Source organism: Schistocerca cancellata, chromosome 5 (genome assembly GCF_023864275.1).
Source record: "Schistocerca cancellata isolate TAMUIC-IGC-003103 chromosome 5, iqSchCanc2.1, whole genome shotgun sequence".
Classification (NCBI taxonomy): Eukaryota; Metazoa; Arthropoda; class Insecta; order Orthoptera; family Acrididae; genus Schistocerca; species Schistocerca cancellata.
Genome location: NC_064630.1, coordinates 806,492,654 through 806,516,758, shown reverse-complemented (window position 1 = coordinate 806,516,758; position 24,105 = coordinate 806,492,654). Strand labels below are relative to the sequence as shown.

The window sequence follows — 24,105 nt, the reverse complement described above, 5'->3', positions numbered from 1 at the left end:
GACGATAACTAGTTTGGACAAGAAGAGAATAGAAGCTTTCGAAATGTGGTGCTACAGAAGAATGCTGAAGATAAGGTGGGTAGATCACGTAACTAATGAGGAAGTATTGAATAGGATTGGGGAGAAGAGAAGTTTGTGGCACAACTTGACTAGAAGAAGGGATCGGTTGGTAGGACATGTTTTGAGGCATCGAGGGATCACAAATTTAGCATTGGAGGGCAGCGTGGAGGGTAAAAATCGTAGAGGGAGACCAAGAGATGAATACACTAAGCAGATTCAGAAGGATGTAGGTTACAGTAGGTACTGGGAGATGAAGAAGCTTGCACAGGATAGAGTAGTATGGAGAGCTGCATCAAACCAGTCTCAGGACTGAAGACCACAACAACAACATAACAGTGCACAAATAACTTTGTCAGTACTTTGCTTTATAACCCCTGTAGCTGCAACCGCACACCATAAAATATAAACAGACTACTGAAACGTGAGGCTTCGACGAACGACGCAAGCACACTCACAAATGACAGACCACTCGAGTCAATAACATAGGAAGAAAGAGTGAGATTAATGAAAATCCACCAATGAACTACTTTTATAGCAAATATTAACAAAAATAATCTTTAAAATAAGTAACTGAAGACTAAAACTATGTAAAATATTGACGAGCAATTTCAACAGCAGTCCAGCACAACTGACGTAACACCAAAGCCTTCCCCAACACACTACACACTTGTAAATAATAGATCTCAGCTATCAGCCATCCTTTTGAAATTTTATTGGCAGACCTAGATTTCAGCTAGAAACTAGCTATTCTCAATACAGTATCATTTTTTATCAATTCATTTAATGCCTGTTTCAAACATTAGTATTCAATGAACTGTGGATGAAGCCCGACCAACAGGCATTAAATGAATTGATAAAAAATGATACTGTATTGAGAATAGCTAACATTATTTACAAGTCAACATAACAGTCGCTGCGTGCAACAGCGTCTGAATGGAGGGTAACCTGACACTAGACACTGTTGTCATGACTGGTTAAAATTATGTGCATCTTACGACACTTCCAGTTCATCATGTTTATCCACAAGGCTCAGGACAAAGTTAAATGCTGTCCTGCCACGCTTTGTGGTTTTAAATATAGTCCTTTACCAATAACGATGACGTCCATTTTCGTATTAGGTCACAAATAAAGGGGCGGGAAGTAGAACTTGTGTACTGTTGCCCAAGGAGGAGCACTGGTGGTGGGAGGCACAAGGTGTAGGTGGCCTTCATTCGACAATGATGCGATGGTGTCAAGATTCCCGCTATGGCCTCCGTGCACATGGCCAGATGCAATGATAAAAAAAGTGCTGACAGGTGCTGAGAGTGCAATAATTCTCGTATGCCCACTGAGTCTCTACTCGAAGTCACACCTGCCTCTCTGGTGCCTTTACCTTTCCTGAAGCCGTGCATCGCCAGTCGCATATATTCTACACACCAACGTGATAAGTCGCTTGTCCGCCATTTCCGCCAATGAATTTAGAAGTTCTGATGGAATGTTATCTATAACTTCTGCTTTACTTAAACTCAAGTCTTCAGAAGCACTTTTGAATTTTGACTCTGATACTGGCTCACCTATATCTTCCGTATCGAGTCCTCATTCTTCTTCTGTCAAGTCATACGACAAGTCCTCCCCCTCATACAGGCCTCACCACGCATCTGCTCTCTCCTCTGCCTTTACCAGTGGAATTCCCACTGCATCATTAACTTTACTATACTTGCTTTTAATTCCAACATACGTTGTTATCAGCTTTCTATAAGCTGCCAGTCCTTCTGACGATCATTTCTTTTTCCAAGCCAGCTGCTGTGACCGTCCTGTTATGGGCGCCTCAGTCCGTAACCGCGCTGCTGCTACGGTCACAGGTTCGGATCCTGCCTCGGTCATGGATGTGTGTGCTGTCCTTATGTTAGTTAGGTTTAAGTGGTTCTAAGTCTAGGGGACTGATGACCTCACATGTTAGTCCCGTAGTGCTTCGAGCCATCTGAGCCAACTTTTTATGTTTCTTCAAATGTTTCCTGTAACTATTTCGCCTTGGCTGTCCTGCACTTTCTGGTTATTTCATTCTTAAATGATTTATATTGCTATATTTCCATGTTTCGCTCAAAAGTTTTGTATTTCCTCCTTTCTTCGATCAAATGAAGTATTTTGTATGTTACGCAAGATTTCTTCGGAGCCACCTTCCTTGTCCCAATGTCTAACAGTCCCCAACGTCAGTGTTCTTCTTTTTTTTTTTTTTTTTTGGTCCTCAGTCTACTGACTGGTTTGATGCGGCCCGCCACGAATTCCTTTCCTGTGCTAACCTCTTCATCTCAGAGTAGCACTTGCAACCTACGGCCTCAATTATTTGCTTGACGTATTCCAATCTCTGTCTTCCTCTACAGTTTTTGCCCTCTACAGCTCCCTCTAGTACCATGGAAGTCATTCCCTCATGTCTTAGCAGATGTCCTATCATCCTGTCCCTTCTCCTTATCAGTGTTTTCCACATATTCATTTCCTCTCCGATTCTGCGTAGAACTTCCTCATTCCTTACCTTATCAGTCCACCTAATTTTCAACATTCGTCTATAGCACCACATCTCAAATGTTTCCATTCTCTTCTGTTCCGGTTTTCCCACAGTCCATGTTTCACTACCATACAATGCTGTACTCCAGACGTACATCCTCAGAAATTTCATCCTCAAATTAAAGCCGGTATTTGATATTAGTAGACTTCTCTTGGCCAGAAATGCCTTTTTTGCCATAACGAGTCTGCTTTTGATGTCCTCTTTGCTCCGTCCGTCATTGGTTATTTTACTGCCTTGGTAGCAGAATTCCTTAACTTCATTGACTTCGTGACCATCAATCCTGATGTTAAGTTTCTCGCTGTTCTCATTTCTACTACTTCTCATTATCTTCGTCTTTCTCCGATTTACTCTCAAACCATACTGTGTACTCATTAGACTGTTCATTCCGTTCAGCAGATCATTTAATTCTTCTTCACTTTCACTCAGGATAGCAATGTCATCAGCGTATCGTATCATTGATATCCTTTCACCTTGTATTTTAATTCCACTCCTGAACCTTTCTTTTATTTCCATCATTGCTTCTCGATGTACAGATTGAAGAGTAGGGGCGAAAGGCTACAGCCTTGTCTTACACCCTTCTTAATACGAGCACTTCGTTCTTGATCGTCCACTCGTATTATTTCCTTCTTGGTTGTTGTACATATTGTGTATGGCCCGTCTCTCCCTATAGCTTACCCCTACTTTTTTCAGAATCTCGAACAGCTTGCACCATTTTATATTGTCGAACGCTTTTTCCAGGTTGACAAATCCTATGAAAGTGTCATGATTTTTCTTTAGCCTTGCTTCAATTATTAGCCGTAACGTCAGAATTGCCTCTCTCGTCCCTTTGCTTTTCCTAAAGCCAAACTGATCGTCACCTAGCGCATTCTCAATTTTCTTTTCCATTCTTCTGTATATTATTCTTGTAAGCAGCTTCGAAGCATGAGCTGTTAAGCTGATTGTGCGATAATTCTCGCACATGTCAGCTCTTGCCGTCTTCGGAATTGTGTGGATGATGCTTTTCCGAAAGTCAGACGGTATATCGCCAGACTCATATATTCTACACACCAACGTGAATAGTCATTTTGTTGCCACTTCCCCCAATGATTTTAGAAATTCTGATGGAATGTTATCTATCCCTTCTGCCATATTTGACCATAAGTCCTCCAAATCTCTTTTAAATTCCGATTCTAATACTGGATCCTCTATCTCTTCTAAATCGACTCCTGTTTCTTCTTCTATCACATCAGACAAATCTTCACTCTCATAGAGGCTTTCAATGTATTCTTTCCACCTATCGGAATTCCCGTTGCACTCTTAATGTTACCACCGTTGCTTTTAATGTCACCAAAGGTTGTTTTGGCTTTCCTGTATGCTGAGTCTGTCCTTCCGGCAATCATATCTTTTTCGATGTCTTCACATTTTTCCTGCAGCCATTTCGTCTTAGCTTCCCTGCACTTCCTGTTTATTTCATTCCTCAGCGACTTGTATTTCTGTATTCCTGATTTTACCGGAACATGTTTGTACTTCCTCCTTTCATCAATGAACTGAAGTATTTCTTCTGTTACCCATGGTTTCTTCGCAGCTACCTTCTTTGTACCTATGTTTTCCTTCCCAACTCTTCTTAGAGATGTCTACTGCTCTTGAACTGAATTACCTAGTGTGATATTCCTTTTCGTATCATCACAACCTTAATTAACTTCAAACGCTTCTCATCATGCCTCAGTATTTTCAATATCCCATTTTGTTGCACTTCATCATTACTAAATTGTGATCTGAGACTAAATGTTCATCAGGGTACACGTTACAATCCAATAGCTGATTTCAGAATCTCTAATGCAGCTCGAATGTTCCGATGTGACTCGGTCTTTTGCAAGTATACCTCCTCCGCTTATGATTCGTCAACAGAGTACTGGCTATTAATATCTGAAAGTTATTGTAGAACTCAATCTTTCTCTTCTTCCATCTCTACTATCCAGCCCATTTTCTCCCCTAACACTTTATTCTATTCCTTCCCTTACAACCGCGTTACACACTCTCGTGATTATTGTATTTTTATCTGCCTTCATATACAGAATTACCCGTTCAGTATCTTTGTATACTTCATCTAGCTCTATATGTTCTGCTTGCCACATCGGCGTCTGTACCTGAACTACCGTTGTCAGATTTGGTTTGCTGTCAGTTGTGATGAGAACAACCCTATTGCTGAACTGTTGAATGTAGCTCATTCTCTGGTCTATTTTTCTCTTCATAAAGAATCTTACTCCCGTTATACCATTTACTGCTGCAATTATCGTATCTTCATTTGCCGAGAAATCGTTATCTTCTTTCCATTTCCCTTCACTGATGCCCACTATAATTAGATTGAGCCTATTTATTTGCCTCTACAGATTTTATAGCTTTCCTGCTACGTTCGAACGTGTGACATTTCACGCTCCGCCTCGTAGAATGTTATCCCGTCGTTGGTTATGGTATCTTTTACTCATGATCCTCCCCCTCTCCCCACCGTTGCAGTCCTCTCCCAGAGATCCCAATGAGGGGATAGTCCAGAATCTTATGGCATTTGGGAGATCATCAATGACAAGCCATACGTCCTGTGGAGGCCCGTTATGTTTTAATGCAGTGGTTTCTGTGGTGTCACCGCCAGACACCACACTTGCTAGGTGGTAGCTTTTAAATCGGCCGCGGTCAACTAGTATACGACGGACCTGCGTGTCGCCACTGTCAGTAATTGCAGACCGAGCGCCACCACACGGCAGGTCTAGAGAGACGTACTAGCACTCGCCCCAGTTGTACAGCCGACGTTGCTAGCCATGGTTCACTGAGAATTACGCTCTCATTTGCCGAGACGATAGTTAGCATAGCCTTCAGCTACATTTGCTACGACCTAGCAAGGCGCCATTACCAGTATAGATATTGAGATTATATTAATGTATCATCAAGAGCGATGTTCTACAAATGTGGATTAAAGTTAAGTATTCCAGAAGCTACGTACTTTTCTTTATAGCATTCATTACGTATCCTGTTTCAGACCTCACGCCAGCCTGCATGAGTTTAAGCGCGTGCCTTTCGGCTTCCTCGCATTGTGTCTAGACTGTCTTGTCTAGACACAACAGATTCCATTGTCTTCTGCATCCTCACAACGTTGATCACTGCTCAAGTTTGTAACGGTCATTCTTCTTCCTCGTGGAGCCATATGGATGTAATGGGAGCCACCTTTCTGTCGACCGGAAGTGAGCAAGAATAGAAAACCTCTGTCAACAAAAAGTCGTGGTCCCCAATGTCTCAACAGACAGGCTGTGGCGCCTGCCTTCCCACGTAATGGACATCGGCTCTGGTTTCTTTTTATTTAAGAAACACAGTTTGAAGCTTATAGGAGCGTGGCACCAATGTAGCCGCTGGGGCTAGAGGTGGACCTGCTCCCACTCCTTCGTGACCACAGCGGTCGCGTCGAACTGTAGGCTCATTAACGCTTTGCAGTTAGTCGCAATTTACCTTGAACTGAACTTACATGTCCCTCCCGCACGCACTTCATTTCTTTCGCTTGGCAATTCTAAGTATCGTGTGCTACAACAGCGAACCAACGGCGCGGCCCTTCCCGCCGGAGGTTCGAGTCCTCCCTCGGGCATGGCTGTGTGTGTTGTTGTAAGCATAAGCTAGTTTAAGTAGTGTGTAAGTCTAGGAACCGATGACCTAAGCAGTTCTGTCCCTTGGGAATTCACGCACGCACACCAACGGCGTCACTCATGTGCTAAGATTCCACTGAATCTCTTCCATTTCATCTTGATCTGCCTTCCTGGCCCCGTACTCTCCAGCTTGATCATAGTTCTGCGTACCTAACTATGGTGGTCCATACTGTTTATCATTTCGTAACGCCAGTGAAGACTGTACTCGGATGAACATTATATTCTGCTTAATTCTAGTTTCAGAATTTATGAAAATTTTTGTTATTCCTTTTGTTTCTTATTAGAGTTGTGATATCCTCCCTCCTTTCGCACTACCGGACAAATCAGTAACTACCTCAAGTAGAGATGATGCTGTCACCTTGCACGGTAGAATACCGGATACGTAATGAATTTAAAATTTTGGCGGCCTATTAACAGTTAACGCGTCCACAAACAACTGGGACAAGCTCCGTTCATTTTCACCGCAAAATCTGTAAAAGATCCCAGGCTGCAGTAATAACAGAGTTAAGGTTTTTTTTTCTTTATTGTGATTTCATTCCCCTGCCCCATATGGGCAGGGGAGGGCTGTCAGCAGCACAATCCGCCGCTCTTCAGCCGAGTGACACGACAACTAAAACAAGAATAAAATAATACATACATAAGGAGATAAAAAGGGGAACATAAAACAGAGTAAGGGGAGAAAATGGAGGTAAAAATACACTGACATGTAGACGTTCATTGGGGACAGTTAAAAAAGTCACCAGAAAGTTAAAAAACACAGTTGGCGATTCTTAAAACACAGAGAAGACACTGGATGCGCATGCACAGGTTAAAAGTTAGCCACAGTATTAAAAACTCTCCGAAACAACACACTTAAAACCCACTTGGAGCACACACGACGAAGAATAAAACTACCAGGTGGGACCTGCCGAGGGAAAGGTCAGAGAGGATGCAAAAAGAGGGGAGAGCATGGGGAAGCTGGGGAAGCGGCGGGATGAAGAGAGGAGGGGCAACTGTGGTTTCACGAAGAGGCAGGAGACACATGGGGCGGGAGAGGAAAAGGGAAGACAGGGCAGGAGGGAGCGCAGAGACACTGAAAGAAGGCACAAGAGATGGAGGGGGAGTAGGAGGGGAAAGCCGCTCAGAAGGAGGGAGGGGGAGGAGAGGGAGACCTGAGGAGAAGGCAGGAAGAGGGGATTAGAGTTGGTAGGAAGGGTAGATGTCAGGGTGAAGCTCATCATCCGGGAGGGGTAGACGGTGGAAGTTGTGTTGGGAAAGGAGATGGAGGGTGTGGAGATGGAGAGAGGGAGGGACACAATGGTAAAGGCGCGGCAACTGGTTGGGAGTGGAGAGGAAGGGAGACACCACGGGGTGAGGGGGATCAAGGCGGCGGACAATAGATAGTGTGCCGATGTGTTCAAGGAAAAGGAGAAGGTGGGGGAAGGGGATGAGGTCATAGAGGATGCGCGTGGGGGACGGAAGGCGGATGTGCGAGGATTTGGAGGGCTTTATAGAACCGGGGAGGGGCGGAAATCCAGGCGATGCTGGCATAACAAAGGATGGGGCAGATCATGGATTTGTAGGTGTGAAGGATGGTGGAAGGATACAGACCCCACAGAGTTCAGTAATTCTAGATGCAATTCATTATCGAAATGGGCAAGATTGTATAAGAGAATCCAAAGAAACCATGTTGAGGTAAACAGTAAAACCCAAAAATTACTATCAACTGACCAAACGTGGATTTGAACCCTGCTGCTCTGGTAGTCTCAACCGCTGTAGAGCCTCGCGCAGTGGCAGACAAGAACTGTTACTGTTATGTGAAATAATGGGTATCCAGTATTTCACTGTGTCGTGCATTACGGTGCCGTCCTCATGTTGTGCGGAAAGGGAAGATGGCGCTGGAAGTCGTGGCATTTCCAGCGTGACACTTGAATGACGTTGCTTGCTGTCAGAAACTTAAGTGAACGCTGTTGGCTGAGCAATGCAGCAGTCAGTCGCGGAGGAGGGGCTGTCAGGGGGAAATGTGTGCCGGTTGTAATTCCTACTCATTACATTAGTTGTTGACTTTCTTGCGCTCAAACTACAGTCGGTATCGGTGGCCTCAAGATGATTGGAAATGGCTCTCGTTAATTACACTCGGTGTTAGTGTTTATATACGGCCTTGCCGCAGTGGATACACCGGTTCCTGTGAGACTATCGCACTTAAGCGCTGTCGGGCGTGGTTGGCACTTGGATGGGTGACCATCCAGGCCATGCGCTGTTGCCACTTTTCGGGGTGTACTCAGCCTCGTGATGCCAATTGAGGAGCTACTCGACCAAATAGTAGCGGCTTCGGTCAAGAATACCATCATAACGACCGGTGGAGCCCCTGCTAACCACATCCTCAGCTGAGGATGATACGGTGGTCGGATGGTCCCGGTAGGCCACTCGTGGCCTGAAAACGGAGTTGCAATTGCAAGTTGCAGCTTAGTGTTTATATTTGCATATTCACGGTGTGTTAGTGTGAGGTCGCGTATGTGCTTCGTGAGTGTCATCTATCGTATCTCCCTACACCTGCAGGGTTGGAAATTAATAGGCAACGAATGAGGTGAAAGTGCAGTGTATGTGACAACACTACAGGGTAACAGGATAGTTACACGAAATAATTTTTTAAATCCTTGCACGCGGTTTAGTGACAAACTCAGTAGTTGAGAGTGCACTTCACAATTCACCGTTGCAGCTGAAGGCCTGATCCGACGAGCCCACGACCAGCGTTTCCTCTGCAGCGAAAGCGACATCATCTGGAAGAAGCAGCCTGGTGGATTTCATATCGACAACTGCCAGATGTGACGGACTTGCCTAACTCCAACGACGACGTCCCCGTGTAGAGTAGTTCCAGTACAAGAAGAGGCTGACGCTGGTTTTGTCAACGCAAGGCGAGTGGTGTACTGTGTTATGAACGTGAGGCTTCTCTGCATATGCTGTGAAGTTTACATCTTGCACTAACCAGTTGCTGCTAAGTGATACCTACATAGGGGAATATATATATATATATATATAAGCCGGCCTGGGTAGCCGAGCTACAGTCTGACAATCTGGAACCGCGCGACCGCTACGGTCGCAGGTTCGAATCCTGCCTTGGGCATGGATGTGTGTGAGTGTGATGTCCTTAGGTTAGTTAGGCTTAAGTAGTTCTAAGGTCTAGGGGACTGATGATGTCAGAAGTTAAGTCCCATAGTGCTCAGAGCCATTTAAACCATTTTTTGAAAAAAAATATTCAGATTTAGGTGAGGTTTAACAGGCGGTGAACGGGCGGGACACTACTACCATACCAAAAAAATAGAAAATGGAAAAAAGTTCAAAAGAGACGTTTATTCTTACAATCTTAATAGAACCCAATGCTGATTATCGCATTAGTTACATAAGATACCTGCGGAACGTAATGCGAAGATTAGAAATCTTCATTTCTTTATGTGAACACAAGTACTGATCAGAAAATTTCTTAGCCTACACTATATGCTCACACTTTGCAGATAACTCTCTACGTTTTGAGCTGTTTTTCTTGAGAATAACATTCCGGCGGACTGCAGTACGGACAAAAGGAGCTAGACGGCATGCCTGTGTGTAGTGGCGTAACAATGCGCCGACGGTGACCTGGTTGCCGGGTTGCAGGCGCGGCTGTTGCGTGACCTCCAGACAAAGGGGGGACCGCCGGGCTGGCTGTCCGTAATAAAGTTGCGCCGCATGCCGGCTGACGTCTGCGCGACGCCACGGTGCCGCCTCGCCGCCCTCTTCCTGTTATTTTCTCCTTTGTTCCACAGGCGAGCAAAGAAATACGCGATGAAGAGAGACTTTTGTTTAGGGACCCGTGTTCTGCGCCACTGTGCTGTGGCGTATGAATGGAGTCAGAAATGGAACAGAAGAAGCCCTGTGTCAATCCAGGAGAAAGTAACTGAAAGACGTGCAAGGTAAAAGCATTGCGACGTTTCCACAAAGTTGGTCATAGAAAAACTTGTGTAGTCTCTTGAACACAAAATCATTCAAGCAGAAGAAGCTTTCAGCAGTGACGAATTGTTGTCACTGTCAGTAGTCGTATTACTGTGTATCGAACTGAGGAAAATACCTTTGTATGTGTGACATAATTTGTGAGTTTTCTTCAGATTTGTGTGTGCTTGTGTGTGGTGCAGTTTGCCGATATTTAGTAAACTCTTATACATCTACATCTACATGGTTAATCTGCAATTTACACTTAAGTCTAAGCGTAAAGTGTTAGATACACGCCGAGACATGGAGATTTTGCATAGGGCCCCGCCGGCCGCGGTGGTCTAGCGGTTCGGGCGCTGAGTCCGGAACCGCGCGACTGCTACGGTCGCAGGTTCGAATCCTGCCTCGGGCATGGATGTGTGTGATGTCCTTAGGTTAGTTAGGTTTAAGTAGTTCTAAGTTCTAGGGGACTGATGACCACATATGTTAAGTCCCATAGTGCTCAGAACCATTTGACCCATTTGAACCATAGGGCCCCCAAAGGAAAAAAGCCTGACATTCTAGAAAACATTCAAATTTATAGAAACAAAAAGATACCCTAACTTGATCAACTCGGATCTGCAGACCATAATCTCTTGAGTATTTTTGACGAGGTCCTATAGAGCCCTTTTATGGATGTGGGGAGAATGTCCTACATTAGGGCGATAGGCAGCCCCCCCACCCCCACCCCGAGTTTTACGTTTTCTTGGTTTTGGTCAGGTGATCGCCGCAAATACCACGGAACAGGGTCTTTTACGACTACATAAGCATGTAGTCGACATAGGTGGCATAACGTTTCGATATTGGTTTTGTTAGATGACTGTGGTTCATTTACATGAGGCTGCCACATAGTTGTACTCCTTATATTAAGTGGGTCTGTTAAGACCAAAACCCATAGACTCATACGTAATGCGTATTTTATCGGTATGTTTTTTTAATATAAGACCAGACGGCTAAGCATTTGTGTAACCCTGCAGTGTTCTTAAATTTGTATATGACTTTTTGTTGGTTTTATATATTACCAGACAGAGGTGCACTTGTGTAACTCGCCAGTTCCAGAAAATTTTTATTTCCTTTCGGTATGTTTTATATGTAACCAGGCAGATGCGCATTTCATGTGACCGGAAAAATGTGCGCTCATACGCAAGGTGTGTTTTATTGGTAGTTTTTTTTAAATGTATGACCATACGGGTATGCACTGTGTAACCCTGTAATGTTCTTAAAATTTGTGTATACTCTCGGTAGATTTTATACATCACCAGACTGATGTGCTGTGTATAACCCTACAGATCCCATAAAATATCTATGTACGATCGTATATTATTACGTATAGACCAGACAGATGTACATTTTTGTAACTCCGCAGTAGTCATGAAATTTGCATTTGCTTTTCGATATGTCGTATATGTGGCCAGGCAGATGTGCAGTTGTGTAGATCTGCAGCTTTCATAAGTTTAGTAGATGTTTACGTGATACAGTAATCTCTAGAATTATGTACAATCCCTAATGACATAGTGTTACCACATACGCAGAGCCTGTTATGACGCGAGCTGTGACATTCACTGGCGCCTCTTCTGCTAGCGCCATCTCGCGACGCGGCCTGTAGCGTAAGAACAGAGCCGCAGTTGCGGTAGTAATTAGCTTGCGCTTGTATTTGATGTAGACAATATTTATAATGTCATCTCTCTTGGACGCCTATGTGCTTACGACAATTTTGTAAGGCGTGCATGTTATAGGCAACTATTAATATCATCATTGTTTGCCTTGATGTTGCAACCTGTATGTGTCCTAAGATTCGATGATGGCGGCTTTAGTTTCACCGAAACCGGTAATCGTGGAATAAAAAGAATTCCTGCTATCTTGGCTAGCAGTTTATTGTTTTACAATCACACTTAAGTGCCTGGCAGAGGGTTCATCGAACCATTTTCATACTAGTTCTCTACCGTTCCATTCTCGAATGGCGCGTGGGAAATACGAACATCTAAATCTTTCCGTTCGAGCTCTGATTTCTCTTACTTTATTATGATGATCATATCTCCCTTCATAGGTAGGTGTCAACAAAATATTTTCGCATTCGGAATAGAAAGTTGGTGATTGAAATTTCGTGAATAGATCTCGCCGCAAAGAAAACCGCTTTGTTTCAGCGACTGCCACCCCAGCTCGCGTTATCATATCAGTGACACTCTCATCCCTATTGCGCGATAACACGAAACGAGCTGCCCTTCTTTGCACTTTTTCGATGTCCTCCGTCAATCCTACCTGGTAAGGATCCCACACCAAGCAGCAATATTCCCGCAGAAGACGGACAAGCGTAATGCAGGCTGTCTCTTTAGTGGGTTTGTCGCATCTTCCAAGTGTTCCGGCAACAAAGGGCAGTCTTTGTTTCACCTTCCCAACAATATTATCTACGTGGTCTTTCCAATTCAAGTTCCTCGTAATAGTAATTCCTAGGTATTTAGTCGAGAGTATTTAGCATTTAGTAGAGAGTAACGCAACTGTTCATGTATCAGATGCAACAATGATTCATTTTATAGATAGTTTTCCAAACTTACTTTAGATTAAATATATAGTGATGTTGCCATATTGAGAATCACCATCACTATTCATGTGCGTTATTACTTCTCTCTCGGATGATCTTAATGTGTACGAGGCTCTATATACATCGCAAGAAAAAGCATTAGCCGGCCGCGGTGTTCTAGCGGTTCTAGGCGCTCAGTCCGGAACCGCGCGACTGTTGCGGTCGCAGGTTCGAATCCTGCCTCGGGCATGGATGTGTGTGATGTCATTAGGTTAGTTAGGTTTAAGTAGTTCTAAGTTCTAGGGGACTGCTGACCACAGATGTTAAGTCCCATAGTGCTCAGAGCCATTTGAACCAAAAAACATTAGTACACACTTTTAGAGGTTCCTAATTAACTCAAGATATATTGGTGCAACAGTGCATGTGAGGCACATGAAGTGATTACATTTACACATCGTTAACACAAGGGGCACCGACACGTACTGAGACACCCATTTTGCTAAGTGGTGTAGCCTCCATGGGCGGCAATGCAGTCCTGATTCTTGCATCCAGTCGATCGTGCAGGAGGGGTATACTATCCTGAGACTACGTTATTCCACGCCAGTTACACCTGTTCATGTAGTTCTGTAAGAGGTATTGGCTGACGAGTCGTATGAGTCCCATCATATCCCAGGCGTGCTGGATTGGGGACAAGTCTGGAGATTGTGCTGGCCAGGGAAATTGCCACACTTACTGCACAGCTCGTTGATTTTCGCAGGCAGTTTTTGGGCGAGCACTATCCTCTTGGAACAACACATCACCTTCTTGTTCCAAAAAGAGCAAAAGAACAGGTCCAACAACATTCTGAACGTACTGAGTTCTGGTGAGCATCCCCTCCAGAAAGAGGGGCCAGTCTGTCTTGGACGAATGCGCTCCACGCAACAGAGCTTACCGGGTCTGCGACGTACGTGCAAACAACCATCACTTGCGAGCAGGCAGAATCTGCTTTCATCGCTGACTCGCCATTCGAAGTGATTCTCCGACAGCATCAGTCGAACCAAGCTCGTCAATGCTGTGGCGTGCTTGCCTGTAGTCCAGCTGCTACGAGGGCAGTTCAATAAGTAATGCAACACATTTTTTTTCTCGGCCAATTTTGGTTGAAAAAACCGGAAATTTCTTGTGGAATATTTTCAAACATTCCCGCTTCGTCTCGTATAGTTTCATTGACTTCCGACAGGTGGCAGCGCTGTACGGAGCTGTTAAAATGGCGTCTTTAACGGATGTGCGTTGCAAACAACGGGCAGTGATCGAGTTTCTTTTGGCGGAAAACCAGGGCATCTCAGATATTCATAGGCGCTTGCAGAATGTCTACGGTCATCTGGCAGTGGACAAAAGCACGGTGAGTCGTTGGGCAAAGCGTGTGTCATCATCGCCACAAGGTCAAGCAAGACTGTCTGTTCTCCCGCGTGTGGGCCGGCCGTGCACAGCTGTGACTCCTGCAATGGCGGAGCGTGCGAACACACTCGTTCGAGATGATCGACGGATCACCATCAAACAACTCAGTGCTCAACTTGACATCTCTGTTGGTAGTTCTGTCACAATTGTTCACAAAAATCTGAACGAACTTCTCCTTCTTCATGACAACGCAAGATCTCACACAAGTCTTCGCACCCGAGAGGAGCTCACAACACTTCAGTGGACTGTTTTTCCTCATGCACCCTACAGCCCCGATCTCGCACCGTCGGATTTCCATATGTTTGGCCCAATGAAGGACGCAATCCGTGGGAGGCACTACGCGGATGATGAAGAAGTTATTGATGCAGTACGACGTTGGCTCCGACATCGACCAGTGGAATGGTACCGTGCAGGCATACAGGCCCTCATTTCAAGGTGGCGTAAGGCCGTAGCATTGAATGGAGATTACGTTGAAAAATAGTGTTGTGTAGCTGAAAGATTGGGGAATAACCTGGTGTGTTTCGATGATGAATAAAACAACCCCTGTTTCAGAAAAAAATGTGTTGCATTACTTATTGAACTGCTCTCGTAATAACTGGTTCACAACAGTTCGTGTTGACACGTCTGGGCTCATAAGCCATCTTACCTGTGCTTTGGTACCTGTACGATCCTCTAATGTTGGTCTTACAACACGACGATCCGGGCGGCCGTCACAGCTGTTTCGACGTCCAGAACCTTGTATATGGGTGTGAGAATTTTCACACCACCACTGTTAAGTGCGGCGTTGCACAATTGACACAGCACGTTCAACTTGTAGTTCTCCGAAAGCCCATCACACCACTCGGAAGGCCCTTTCAAACTCACTCAACCGACTGCGGTGGCCGAGCGGTTCTAGGCGCTTCAGTCAGGAACCTCGCGACTGCTACGGTCACAGGTTCGAATCGTGCCTCGGGCATGGATGTGTGTGATGTCCTTAGGTTAGTGAGGTTCAAATAGTTCCAAGCTCTAGGGGACTGATGACCATCGATGTTAAGTTCCATAGTGCTCAGACCCATTTGAACCATCAAACTCACTTAGCTGGCCTTAGGATGCGTGAGTGCTTCTCCATAGTATGGTTCCCTCTTGTTTCACACGTTTGCAGCACACTGAGTCTTCTGGCTGCGAGCATTCCCTAATAAAGGGTACGCGCAATTGGCCCTCTGGTAGCTATTGACGGAATACGTCGAAAACATTATCAGTACATCTACTATCTCCAAGGTGGCAAGTACTGTCATCGGATCACACTATACTTCGTCTTTCCACGTGTACTATTTTCTCTGGCAGTATATTAACCGCAAGAACGTAATAAAATATGTGGTGTCACCGCCAGACACCACACTTGCTAGGTGGTAGCCTTTAAATCGGTCGCGGTCCGGTAGTATACGTCGGACCCGCGTGTCGCCACTATCAGTGATTGCAGACCGAGCGCCGCCACACGGCAGGTCTAGAGAGGCTTCCTAGCACTCGCCCCGGTTGTACAACCGACTTTGCTAGCGATGGTTCACTGACAAAATCCGCTCTTATTTGCCGAGACGATAGTTAGCATAGCCTTCAGCTACGTCATTTGCTACGACCTAGCAAGGCGCCAGTTACTATTGATACTGTGAAGCATGTACCGTCCAGAGCGACGTTCACCATTAACGGATTAAAGTTAAGTATTCCACCAGCTACGTCCGTTTTTTCTAAAGCCTAATTTCCTTGTCCTGTTCCAGACCTCACGCCAGCCTGCGTGAGCTAAAACGCGTGCCTTTCGGCTTCCTCTAGTAACCCGATGTGGGCTCTCCTGCCAACCTACAACAAAATACTTATGTGAATTCCATATAAGAAAAAGTTTTCACTTTAATTTGATCTCATCTACGTAAGAAGATAAAATGTTTTTTGTAGGGGATACTACGTTTACTTCCTGATACTTGAAAACTGGGATGCATGATATTCTTTGCAAAATTTTACATATCATATTGGATTTTAGCCTCTCTGCAGGTTCTGAGTCACAAGCGCAAAGAAAAGTCAAACACACTAATTTGTTACGTTATGTATTTACCCGATAATCTGCAATGTACGCAGGTATTGTCAGTCCATCTGTGTGCAAGCACGTTACATACACACTGTTTTAAGTATTCACATTGAGATTTTCATTTCCTCATGCATATTTAGCGGAATAAACACAACTGGGACGCTTCCTTAACAACAATTTAAAACTCACTTGTTATAAGCAACAGAATATACACTACTGGCCATTAAAATTGCTACACCAAGAAGAAATGCAGATGATAAACGGGTATTCATTGGACAAATATATTATACTACAACTGATATGTGATTACATTTTCACGCAATTTGGGTGCATAGAACCTGAGAAATCAGTGCCCAGAACAACCACCCCTGCCCGTAATAACGGCCTTCATACGCCTGGGCATTGATTCAAACAGAGCTTGGGTGCCGTGTACAGGTACAGATACCCAAGCAGCTTCAACACTATACCACAGTTCATCAAGTGTAGTGACTGGCGTATTGTGACGAGCCACTTGCTCGGCCACCACTGACCAGACGTTTTCAATTGGTGAGAGATCTGGAGAATGTGCTGGCTAGGGCAGCAGTCGAATATTTTCTGTATCCACAAAGGCCCCTACAGGACCTGCAACATGCGGTCGTGCATTATCCTGCTTAAATGTAGGGTTTCGCTGGGATCAAATGAGGGTAGACCCACAGCTCGTAATACATCGGAAATGTAGCGTTCACTATTCACAGTGCCGTCAATGCGAACAAGAGGTGACCGAGACGTGTAACCAATGCCACCCCATACCATCACGCCGGGTGATACGCCAGTATGGCGATGACGAATACACGCTTCCAATGACGTTCACCACGACGTCGCCAAACACGGATGCGACCATCGTGATGTTGTAAACAGAAACTGGATTCATCCCAAAAAAAGACGTTTTGCCATTCGTGTACCCAGGTTCGTCGTTGAGTACACCATCGCAGGCCATCCTGTCTGTGATGCAGCGTAAAGGGTAACCGCAGCCATGATCTCCGAGCTGATAGTCCATGCTGCTGCGAACGTCGTCCAATTGTTCGTGCAGACTGTTGTTGTCTTGCAAACTTCCCCATCTGTTGACTCAGGGATCGAGACGTGGCTGCACGATCCGTTACAGCAGAGGTTCCCAAACTTTTGTTTGTCACGCCCCCCTTCTGCCGAAAAGAAAACTTCCGTGCCCTCCCCCCCCTAAAAATATAGAGATTTTTATTAATTATCCAGAAACTATTGAAAAATTTGTGGTGGTGACGTCATGTAGCATGATGGGCTGTTAATGTATCGAGTCGCAGTTATTACGTCATCAGTCTAGTCTAGTGATTATAAGCCACTCCTAAAGTAAAGAAAGTCCTTGGTAAGTTCTCCACCTAGCCAACAAAGGAAAAAGAATGAACCTCCTAGAAGAAATCGAAATTTATTCACATAAACATGCATCCCCTTCTGACATACTTAACGACCAAACAGAGCTACCAAACCTAATATTTCTGAAAAACTTCCACACTCTACTTATCAAACCACTCACTAAGCACAATCAAGAAATAACATAATCTAATATAAACCTAACAAATGCATGTAATAGTATAAAACATAAAAATCTTAATTCTATCTTTGTTATATTGTAAATGTATGAATTACTGCGTTGTATAAATGTGTTATGTTAGTTTATTATCTTCAATACTACAAAAAAAAATTGTATACATTGTACTTAGAATACTTCTGTCACCCAAGTCAATGTTTAGAAAACAGTAGCTTATCTTATAACCTCAAAACTTTCGAAAAATATAACTCTGTCCATAGATAAACCGTTTGTATGTAAACAAAAACTGTCAGTCGACAACAAGGCGGATAACGCAGTGCGCCTGTTTAAAATACGTGATAAAAAGTGTTTGTGTTGTTGCAAGAAAGAAGAAAAGCCAAGAAAAAACAAGGAGAGGAGAATGTAAGTAAAATGAACAACTGATAATGCGTAACTTTAAACTCGCGAAATTGAAGTAAATGATTGGAATCGTTGCTTTTGCACAGGCCTGCTGCAGCATCCAAACTGCTGTCGAGATTTTACTACTGTAGTAACTGAAGATCCATGTAATTTGCCAGCTGAAGATGGGTGCAAACCCGAAATGCATATTGGCATAAATAAAACGCATTAAAAAGTGGCTGGTTGCTGTATTTTTACAACGAAATATCATTATCCACAGCCACGGAGCTCAACAGGCCAAATATAATGGACAAATTGTTAGAAACGTTATAAGTTTTGAGATAACATCGATGACTTGGTTGTCAAATTTCACAGTAATTAAGCAAGGTCATGGATACACCTCACACATCGCTGCAAACTGTGCACAGTGCCAAGCACTTATCTCTGTACTCGTACCAAAAGAAGCCATTGTCGCAGCAAAGAACGTACACTAATTTCAAACGAAATTATGCCGTATTTCAAAAAGCCAGAAATAACTGTTTTGTTAGATAAGTAATCCGAATAAAAGAGCTGTAGTACTGACCGTTCCAAAAAAAATAGCCTCACTAATGAATGGACTTCATTGTTTACCTAGCACTTACGACAATGTTTCCAGAACGGCCTCAAGTACTCTGCTCAGAACGAACACTTGTACTAGTGTCGCATTCACGTCGTGCACATTTTTCTGGTGACAAAGGGCATAACCCCGGCGTCCAAATTACGAACCCGCCAGTTCATTTGAAGCGTATACAGTCTGTTAAAGTCACTGTAATCGCATCGCATGGGGATCCGCGGGTTGACAGGGTAATAAAACGGCATTTTTGCAGTTACGCAGTATAAGTGATTATTACTCTGATGAACATAGCCTACTATGGCTAAAAGTTATAACATGATTGTTGTGGTTGGCAAGAGAGCCAACACCGGTTTACTAAAGGAGGCCGAAATGCACTCGTTTTAGCTCACGCAGGCTGGCGTGAGGTCTGGAACAGGACAAGGAAATTAGAATTTAGAAAAACGGACGTAGCTGGTGGAATACTTAACTTTAATCCATTAATGATGAACGTCGGTCTTCACGGTACATGATTCACAATATCAATAGTAACTAATAATGGCGCATTGCTAGGTCGTAGCAAATGATGTAGCTGAAGGCTATGCTAAACTATCGTCTCGGCAAATGAGAACGTAAGTAGGCAGTGAACCATCGCTAGCAAAGTTGGCTTTACAACTGGGGCGAGTGCTAGGAAGTCTCTCTAGACCTGCCGTGTCGCGGCGCTCGGTCTGCAATCACTGATAGTGGCGACACGTGGGTCCGACGTATACTACCGGACCGCGGCCGATTTAAAGGCTACCACCTAGCAAGTGTGGTGTCTGGCGGTGAAACCACATTCCTCCCTCGCAAATCGGCGTACGGTTGTGTTATAAGGCTTCCGCCCGCCATGGGGAGGACCCTATGTTGACGTATGCGACGAGGTGGGGAGCCTAACAACAGGCGAGGCTGTGCCACCCGCACCCTGCCATTCGGACCGCGAGGAGCTAGGAAACGCCTGAAAACCTGCTCCAGGGTGCACGCCAACATGCGGTGTATGCGCCCGTAGAGAGACAGGAGGGGCCGAAGGGTCGACCTCCATCGGGCCGGGGCACCCGACGGGCGAAGACGACATACGGTCCGGGCGGGCAAGAGTTCCATGTCGGAGGACAACTGGTCACGGGAAGCGATCGGCGGCGCGTGACCCAGGGAGGCGCCCGGCGGCTGCTGCGACGCGTCCACTGCGGGCGTCGCCGGCGGGAGAACAGGCGGCGGCGGCGGTGGCGGAGGCGACGCGTCGCCATGGGGCAACATGGACGGCAGCGTCGGTAACACCGGGGGCTGAGGCGAGCCAGTAGATGGGTCTCCAGGGCGCTAACCGGACGGCACCGTCGCTGAAAGCAGACGGGGAGCGGCAGATCCCGTGCGACGACAGAGGCGCAGCTGATGAAGATGCCAGCGCACCTCACCAGAGGCCCCCAAAACCAGATACATAGCGCGGCCGAGGCAGAGAAGAATGCGCCCTTCCAGCCAACGCCGTGAACCTCGGTAGTGGTGGTAGTAGACAACGTCGCCTTGGGAAAAGCAGGTGTCTGCCGCTGCACAGGAACCTGATGCGTCAGATGTAGCAAAGACATCAAGGTTCGATGAGGGCGACCGTGGAGCAACTCAGCCGGCGAGCGACCATCTCGGGGCTAAGAGCGATACGAGGACAAAAAGAGCAATAACGCGTCCTCCCGAGAATGCGACTCTTTTACCTTCAACATCTGTGACTTGAAAGTCCTGACCAATCGTTCAGCGGCACCGTTGGACTGTGGCGAAAACAGCGCGGACGTCAGATGTTGAATACCATTGACCTTGCAGAATGACTGAAATTCTGCGGACATAAATTGTGGGCCATTGTCGGAAACTATAGTCTGTGGAAGACCTTCAATGCAAAACATAGCAGATAACGCTTGGATGTTGGCGGATGACGTCGTGGAAGACATCCGGACAACAAAAGGAAAATTACTGAATGAATCTACCACAACCAACCATCGAGCATTCCAGAATGGACCTGCAAAATCGATGTGTAAGCGTTGCCAAGGGGAAGTGGCTTTTGGCCATGCAAAGAATTTCCGCGGTGGTGCTGATTGTCGTTCAGCACACACCATGCAAAAAGAGCACATATTCGTAATCGCGGCATCGATTCCGAACCAAGTACAGTGCTGACTATACCCAAATGTCCTTGGTGGAGAAGCTGTAAGACAGAGGACTGTAACGAACTTGGGACAACGACTCTGGACTGATCATTATCAGAACCCAACAGCAAAACACCACGTCGAACAAAAAGTCTCTCCTTGTGAGCAAAAAATCGGCGAACCAACGGGTCCCCGATCCGTGACTATGACAAGGGCCATTGCGCAGCAACAAAACGCAGAACGGTAGCAAGGACAGGGTCCCCAGCTGTGGCTGTAGCTACACGACAAAAATCAATCAGAAAGGATTCGACCACGTCATCTGTTTCCGAATCAATGAACATGCAAGCAAGTTCGGAGGAATTGAATGCCCTATCCTCAGCAACAGGCAAGCGGGACAACGAATCGGCGTTTCCGTGCTTAGCAGTGGACCGATACAAGATATCGTAGCAGTACTGCAAGAGGAAAATAGACCAGCAAATGAATTTCTGCGCTGTACGTGGAAGTACAAGCTTGGTCGGATGAAAAAGCGATGTCAAAGGTTTGTGGTCTGTGATGATGGTAAAGTGATGACCATAAAAGAAATCATGAAACTTTGTAACTCCAAACACGAGAGCCAATGCTTCATTCTCGATCTGTGAATACTTTCTTTGCGCAGACGAGAGCAATTTGGACGCAAAGGCAATAGGGCGATCGTGCGATGCATCTTTGTGCGCAAGCACAGCACCGATCCCGAAATCCGATGCATCCACCATCAACAAAAGGGGCTTTTGGGGATCGAATGGCGTAAGGCAAGTATTGGAAAGCAACGCCGATCTCAACTGGCGAAAGGCGCGTTCGCATTCCGTCGTCCAGACGAATTCAACACCTTTACGGCGTAAGCGATGAAGCGGAGCTGAAATAGAAGAGGCATGTGGAACATATCTGTTTTAGTAATTTATTTTTCCCAGCACACTCTGTAGCTGCTTCAAATTCTGCGGCGAAGGCAAGTCTTGTATGGCACGAAGGTGTGCGGGACTGGGATGTATGCCTTGGGCATTGAGTACATGTCCCAGGTATGGCAAATCACGAGCAAAAAACACACATTTGTCCTTCCGCAAGCGAAGACCATTTTGTCGCAAGACCTGAAATAATGTTCTGAGATTGGCTAAATGTTCTTCTTCCGTCTTTCTGGAGATCACAATATCGTCCAGATAGTTTGCTGCAGTAGGGACCGACGCACAAACAGTTTGTAGATATTGCTGAATCAATGCAGGGGCGGATGCATACCCGAATGGCAGTCGTTTGAATCGATACGAACCAAGATGCGTGTTAACCACCAAAACGCGCTGGGATTCTTCGTCCACCGGTATTTGCAAGTATGCATCTGCTAGGTCCAACTTCGAAAAATAATTACCCGGGCACAGTTTGTCAAAAAGGTCTTCCGGGCGGGGTAAAGGAAAAGTTGCAGTCACTAGTTGTGGATTCACTGTTGCCTTGAAGTCCAGACAAAGTCTCAATTTTCCGGAAGGTTTTGGCAAAAGTACTAAGGGTGATGCCCAGAGAGAAGCCTGCACACGTTCAATGACACTTTGTGATTCCAAATCGTGTAATGTTTTTGCGACCTCATCACGCAATGCGTGGTGAACATTGCGCACTCTGAAAAATTTCGGTTGCACGTTTACTTTCAGTTCCAAATGTGCTTTATAGTCCTTAGTGCAACCGAGGCATGGTGCAAAATGTCTGCAAATTCTTCACATAAACGAGAAACACTGTCTGAAGGCACAGTCTGGTTCACTGATAGGACCTGATTGACTATAGACAAGTTAAAAAAATGAAATAAATCGAAACCAAACAAGTTCACTGCAGAAGAAGAACGAAGGATGTAAAATGACACAAGTTTTGTTTGTCCTTTGTATGTTGCAAGAAGGCTTCACTATCCTAACACAGGGATCTCTTGACCTGAATAGCTAGTTAACTTAACATTTGTGGCACGCAACAGAGGTGTGCCCAGCAGTTTGTTGATCAGTGAAACTGCAGCCCCAGTATCGAGCTGGAATGGTAAACTTTGCTGTTAATGTCCAAGTCCCTAAAAATTTATTGTACTGCCGACGACAAGAGCGACTGTCTCGTACAACGTGAATTGACACTGGTACATAATCAGTTGCGACTTGACGGGATTTCTGGTGATGTCGACACACACCATTTGTGGGATGAACACAGTCACTGTTAGAGAGAGTGGCACTGGATGGAGTGGAATGAACTACAAGAATTTCCATGGGTGAAGTTTCGCAAGCCTGAGTAACCTTGGTTCGACTCCGTTTCCAGTGCGAAGCAAAGGGCCTAGAATGGTTTTGAGCTTTTTCTGGCAAACACTCTGAACATGTCCTTTTTTATTACAATAAAAGCAAATAGCTTGGCATGACGGGATAGTCTCACGCAAATGTCTAGTAGCGCACAGTGGGCATGATTTTAGCACTGCATTTGCTTGCCGCCGCGGCACATGTGGCTGAGAGGCTGGCGGCAGTGGCGCGGCCGGGCACGAGGACTGTTTACTGTTTTGTGCAGCTCGCCCGGTGGGCCGGTTAACCTTACACATGGGTGGCGAAGTTTCAAATGATTTCTGAGCAAAGTCAAGTGTGTCCTGCCGATCCAATATGTCCATCACTTGTTGAAAGAAGGGATTGACTAGTTTGAAAATCTGTTCCCTTATACGAACATCAGAAATGGTCTGTGCAATTGCAACACGTACCATAGTATCTGAATAAGGGAGTCCACATTGACACTCAAAAGCACAATCCCTATTAAGGCCTTGCAAGGTTACAACCCACTCCCGATTAGTCTGACCTGCCGTACGTTTTGTACGAAAGAAGGTATACCTTTTCACAACTACATTGACTGATACTTTGAAATATGCATCTAATGTAGACAAAATTTCTTCGTAGGACAGAGTTGCTATGTTGCGTCTGGGAAATAATTTGACTATCACACAGTACGTTTGTATGCCGAGTGATGATAAGAGATAAGGCTGCCGTTCGTTACCTTGAATTCTGTAGGCGGCGAGATGGAATCCAAATCGGCGTGACCACTCCGTCCAGCTTTCCAGAGCAGCATCAAAAGGTCGAAAAGTTGGTGCAACTGCGTGTTGTGGCTGCGTTAGCGGTGGAGCGGCTGCTACCGCATTGTTTTGCATCA

The 24,105-nt window shown here is 45.4% G+C and overlaps 1 protein-coding gene across 1 annotated transcript in view; it reads left to right on the top strand.

The window, feature by feature from the left end:
- The first annotated feature begins 9,969 nt into the window (after positions 1-9,969).
- Positions 9,970-24,105, top strand: part of LOC126188810 (mucin-19-like) — an 87,717-nt gene continuing 73,581 nt past the window's right edge. The window contains exon 1 of the mRNA XM_049930423.1: positions 9,970-10,193. Coding sequence (XP_049786380.1) covers positions 9,970-10,193 — 224 coding nt within the window. The remainder of the gene's footprint in view (positions 10,194-24,105) is intronic.